The following is a 6,000-nucleotide window of genomic DNA, read 5'->3' as shown; positions in this document are numbered from 1 at the left end:
AAGTATTTACAGTGCCAGGGCATGGCCCAGTCCCCGCACCGTCCCCACACTGTGGCAGTTGTGGAAGTGCTTGATCCTGAAATGAAACACTGAGTCGTCACATGGAGGCCAGCATCCTATGAGGGTCTCTCAGACGTGCATAGATTTTAAGGCACTGACATTTTTGTGGCAGTTGTTTGTTAAGGCAGCAAAACCAAGTCTGTCCTGACATATGCCTACTATTAATTGGTCTCTCCTTCCAGAGCTATTTGAAGTTCTGGAGAACTTGGGCTCCATCTGAACCTTCTCCTTGCTGAAATTCAGAGAAGTAGGCAATGTGTTCTCTCCAACACTTAGGATATTCATCTGAGAAGTGTGATGGGCTTCTTCCTTCCATCTGAGCAAAAGAGGCCTCTGCTGAGTGGAATAAAGAAAGTCCTTTCACAGCCACAGGACGAAGTGATGGTGATATTAGAACCCAATCTTGGGGAAAAAATGACACTCCCAAGTGTTTAAGACCATAGTTTTTAGGTCGAAATCTAATATTTTGCACTTCCACTTGCCTTCATTCTCCGTACCCCTATTACCTAATCCCCATTCCTCATTTCTAGAATTGTCATTTGGCAAGTCTGGTTTTGCTGGACAAACTTTTCCAATTCTGTCTCTGAGCAGTAACTTTGCTCCCAACCTACAACATAAAAGACACTATGCATAGAGTTCAGCAGTTTTGGGTTAACCCAGAAGTGTGCACTCTGGGCGGGGCTGATAGGGACCACTCACTCCTGAGGCTTCACCAGGACTGCAGCACATCAACAGAGTGGCTAGGAAGCTAGCATAACTAGGGAGACAAAATTGGACTCTGTCATACATATGTATATGTACACACGCACCAAGGAAAAAAACGGCGTTGCATCCAAGTTTAATAAAAGTAATTAACAATACAAGATGCTTCACTAGCATCTCATGGATGGTAACAGTCTGGCAGGTTTTCAGCTCGTGAATACCGCCTATGTCTTCTTCCTTATGATCATTTCCTGGGGCAACCTTCCTGTGTGTGTCTCTTAATCTTTAATAATGGTGAAAAGAGAAGAAGACAATGATGGAGTCTCTACATATTCTCAGCTCCACTGCCCAGGCTTTCTGCAGCCACTTCTCCCAGTGGAAGATCAAATCACTGGTATTGTTCTGGTGATTCTCTTATTTGGAAAATGTTCATTCAGCTCCTATTAGGTGTATAGTTTTGTGCTGAGTACTTTAGTGAATTGAGGATGACCAAGGTGGGTTGTAATATATACAAACAGAAACACTACATGGGTGAGGGATGAGACAGGAAGGAGCAAGACTGCCCAGCTTCAAATCCACTTTCTAGCAAGAAACGAGTTTTCTAGCCTTGTCCCTCACCTGCAAAGAAGGAATGATACAAAGTCCTACCTTTCGAGACTCTTAGGAGATTGGGTAAGCGTATGCATGTACAGCGTGTGTCAGACATGCAATAACAATAAATACTGGCACGATGCGAAGGCGGTGCTTTGGTTCTGTCGTGGCAGCATGGTTTGTAGTGAAAAGGTGGGCCTCGGAGCAGGCGAGTATGGGGACTGATTTGTCAGTTGCTAGGTGCAGAGCACCATCTTAGTGTTTACAGGGATCAAAACAATAATCTCAAGGAGGAAGCCATTTAATCTTTGACATGTGTGATCGGGGTGTATTTCCCTTGTACCTTTTTCAGACACTTTTGAGTGCCCTGTTTTAATGTGTGACTTGTTTGGCTTTTCTTTCTTGGCGGACAGTGGAAGTGGAGAGAAATCGAATTGATACTTACAGAGAACAAAACATCTTTCCTAACTTCTCAAACAGTCCCTTGATGTTTGAAATTAGCCAATACATGCAATGAGAATTCATGGGAAATTTACATTTAATATGCTGCAAAAACGCAGTTTGGTATTCACAAATGTTCTACTAAAGACCACAAGTTCTCAAAATGCACCTCAGTCAGAGGGAGACAAACGACCACAGTTTGGAAAGTCAGCCTCCCCCACCTCTGCTAGGTCTACCAAAACCCCGCTCGCCTTCCAATGCCCAGAGCATGGCTTGCTCTCCAGGAATGCCTTCGCTGATTCACTCCTGCTGAATAAAATGTTTCTCCTTTTGCACTTGCAGCATGTGGCATGAACATGCATCTATCATGTCGTTTTATTTTATTCTGTTTTGTATTATTGTTAGTAGCATATGAGTCTTTTCCATTCCTTGTGATAGAGTTCTCAAGGACGTGGCTTACGTCCTATTGTTTTTGACCTTCACGTTAGTTAGCACTTGGTATGTGCTCAATAAATACTGAGATGTTAAAGGACTTAATCATTGAACCACTGTTCACCAGTCTGTACATACTTTGTGCACAGCACTCTGCTGGGCACCAATAGGAGACACAAAATAGAATAAGATTTAACTCTAGCCTCCAAGGCATTAAAAGCCTCTGTAAGGGGAGTGGGTACAAAGTGATTATATAGAAGACAGCTCAGGGTCACTAACGACTTGGGTTGGAGAGGACCCAAAGCCAAAGGCTGGGAGGAGTTGATGCCTGGCTTTGAAGGGGCTGAAGCCCCCAGGCCTTGCCCTGAAACTGGCCTTGAAACTTTGGTGGGAAGCCTCATGGCAGTGGGAGGGGGTAAGCTGGGTGTTCTGCTGGAAATGACTAAATTATCCTATGGGTCACCAATTGATTTATTTGCTAATTGACTGGCCCAGCTTTGGGCTTTAAATCTAAAGAAATCATTTCATCCTTTATTAAATACTGCATGAATCTCACTCTTTGTTCTGCAGGGCTATACACAATATGCTAGTGAAACTTGAATTTACACCACAATAGTTGTGTCACTAATGACCTTCCAAATGCCACTAATACCATACATGTTCCGCTTCTCAGTTGGATCCAAACCTGTCACTGAATTCTGAGCCCGTCGACCTCCCTCTGACACAAGAGCAGACCCCCACGCCCACACCCGCCCCCATCTTTCCATGATTTCATTTCTGAATCAGTTACTCTTTGGAGACCCCAATTCCTATACACCTCCTCTTTTTATTTGGTGGACAATACTTTATTCGGAAACGTTCTCTCCTGTAATTACAAATCCTGTTAGTCATCCTCCTCCTCTCCCCAGGGGGATTGTGGGCTTTAATTAATTAATGTGGTTAAACTACTTTGAGGTGCCTGGTTGAAAGGTACTATATAAGTGCAAATTATTATTATTATGGCTGTTGACATTTCATGGGAGCAAAGCCTTCAGCCCTACGCATCTAGAGACCTGAACAAAGGCTTCTTCATCTTCACCTTCTTTGCCAGGTCTGAGATAGTTGGCTCAATGGTATGGGGGCAAATCTGTTACCAACTCAACAGCGATCGACTAATTAATCCCCATTAGGTTGGCTTCTATTTCCTTCTTCCAAGCAGCACAGTCCTGTTTCATTTCACAAATCACGCCCCCATCAGCTTTAGACAAAGGTCAGAGAGTCTCTATGGCCTCTGTTGGCCTAAAGGAAAAAAAAGAAAAAAAGAGGGAGAGAAAGAAAGTTTGAAAAAAAAAGTTGTCATGAAATGTACGAACTTCTCACTAGCAGTCTAAATAAAGCTTTCCTTCCAGCAGTAATCCACTTACATACCTACCTGTCTATTACCCAGGGATCCAATGGCCTCACAAACCAGAGACACTCAGAAACATAGTATGGGTGTGGCTTGAATGCCGATAACTGTAGACAAAAGGGGAGTCTTTCTGGACTGCGTGGGAAGAGGTCATCCAGAGAAGCAGGAGCCCCTCTTCGGCTTCCTCCTTTACCCCCAGGTTTCCCCTGAGAAAGCCAGCTGCCATCTGTAGCCAGGAAGTCCTCACAAAGGCAGGGGACCATGATTTAGATGTTTTGTGCTACACCTAGCCCAGCCCAGCCCTTCCACTATGATGGTAGCCATTGAAAGCAGCCCTGTGGGGGAGACTTGGCCTCTCGAAGGGACGCTGCTGACCAAAATGCTCCTTACAAGGTTGTGCCTCAGACCCTTTGTTAGTGTGGACGTGGGTGAGCCTCAGGGGGTCATGTCTTCATCTGCCTCCATTTATCCTCCCTATTGAAGGGCTCCTTCAGGACATCGGTCAGTCTCTGTGGGAAGTGATTTGGAGAGCAACAAAAGAACTTGGGCCCTTTGGGAGGCCTTCAGAATTCAGTAAACATCTGGACACGGAAGGCCAGGTTCTCAAGCAGTCTAACTGGAGAGATGTCAAAAGAGAAAGAGCTGTGTGTGCAACGCAAGCTTTTAGTTCCGTGGCGACATTTGTTGTAGAAAAACACAGACGCCGCAGTAGGTAGATAGGAAATTTTCAAAAGCTCCTCTATTTGTCAGTTTTTGTGAGTGTGGTGTACTGTTTGTCAGTTTGCATGGCATGTCTGAGGAAATAGAAGTTTTGCATGGCTAGGGAACAGCATGTGGTAGATATTCTGATTCTGTCTGTACTATGAATAACGCGAGGTTACATAAGCCTGTCCTGGGAGTTGCTGTTAAGCCTTTTCCGTTATCCTTAAGGTTTGCAAAGCACTTTCTAGTCAAGGTGACTTAGATTCTCATCATGAGCAAATTTTAACTGACAAAAAAGAAGTACTGAGGCTAAGTGATTTACACTTCATCCATGGTAAAATTCAAGATCTGAACTCTTGACTCTCAATGTTCTCTTTATTGTTGAATCAATCCATTTAGACCACATTAGTCAGCATGATTCATTAGTCACATGGCATTAATTAGCATTTCCCAGTGTCCCCAAATCTATCCTCAAACAGCAAAAGAAACTGGTCTCTGTCAAGAGACAATGGAATGCCATTTTCACTAGTTTCCAGGAGCTGATGCTCAGTTCAAGTCCCACATATCCTCAGGAAAATTCCTTAGTCATCCTAATTGAAATAAGTCTATCTCCTTTATCTTTCCATATCCATTGTTCGAACCTCGCTATGTGTCACAGTTGGGCTTCGATGAAACTTGCTTTGAAATAACTAGATTTTGAACTACTATAAAGGAAGGCACCATTTTTTTTTTTTTTTCAGCCTTATATTCCGGAGCACCATGGTTTGTAAACACTAGGTGCTCAAGAAATGCCTGCTAAACTGAACTCACTGAAATAAAGCTTAAGTCATGTTCCAGAAAGAACACCAAGTCCTTTTGGAAGATGTTTTCAAAGAAAATCAACAACCTGGATTGATTTAACATCTTCTGGTATAATTACCTGGGCATTTTCACAAATGCAAATTGTTAACTCTGCAAAGATAGCCAAATGGCTTCCAGGTTCTAAACGAGGAGTGTGGATCCAATCTAACTATAGTCCTGGCCTTGGAATTGAGTTTTTCTCTATAACCTTATTCCAACTAACATTTTGTTCCATGTTCTAAAAAAGCTGTGGAGACAGGAAAAAAACATTTTGGAAAAAAAATGTGTTTAGTCTATGACTTTGGACCCAAATTCATACCCTGCGCCTTGTGCTATAAGCATTAGTTGCTGTTGCTCAAATATCTTTATGGCATAGTGCATAATAGCAAAAACATATACTAAAGCTTCTGCTTGAGATAGATTCTGTTTTGGTTGGGGAACCAAGATTTTTGCATGCTGATCTGTGGTGGCATTACTGACTGTGAGTCCTCTACTTCTCTGCTCTAGATTCTACCAAAGAGGGTCCTGACAGCATTTTAAACACATAGTATTTATATTGTATTTCAACATTATGCAATGAGCCCAGACGTAGGGTCTGTACTATTGTACCCTAGGGCCAATCTCTGCAACTGGACTCCCCTGAAAGGGACGTGTCACTGAACAATCACCTCCCTTTCTCTCTCATGGTAATAGAACCCCCCAAATTTAGCAGGCACATAGCCATCCAGATTAACAACTGTATACCCACTGACTAGCCATTCCACTTTTTGATCTACACCTAGAGAAACCCTCACACCTGCCTACTAAAACATATGTGCAATAGAGTTCATTAAGTTAACAAATAA

The 6,000-nt window shown here is 43.0% G+C and overlaps 1 protein-coding gene across 5 annotated transcripts in view; it reads right to left on the bottom strand.

The window, feature by feature from the left end:
* Nucleotides 1-1,873: 1,873 nt before the first annotated feature.
* The window catches only part of RAD51B (RAD51 paralog B), a 482,184-nt gene continuing 478,057 nt past the window's right edge, over nucleotides 1,874-6,000 (bottom strand). For all 5 annotated transcript variants that reach the window (XM_039875325.1, XM_039875328.1, XM_039875331.1 and 2 more), the window contains one exon: nucleotides 1,874-3,504. In XM_039875325.1, the coding sequence (XP_039731259.1) occupies nucleotides 3,477-3,504 (28 nt within the window). In that variant the 3' untranslated portion in view covers nucleotides 1,874-3,476. The remainder of the gene's footprint in view (nucleotides 3,505-6,000) is intronic.

Source organism: Pteropus medius, unplaced genomic scaffold, assembly GCF_902729225.1.
Source record: "Pteropus medius unplaced genomic scaffold, Ma_sr-lr_union100, whole genome shotgun sequence".
In the NCBI taxonomy this organism is placed as follows: domain Eukaryota; kingdom Metazoa; phylum Chordata; class Mammalia; order Chiroptera; family Pteropodidae; genus Pteropus; species Pteropus medius.
The sequence above is the reverse complement of the archived record's forward strand: the minus strand, read 5'-3'. Positions and strand labels throughout refer to the sequence as shown.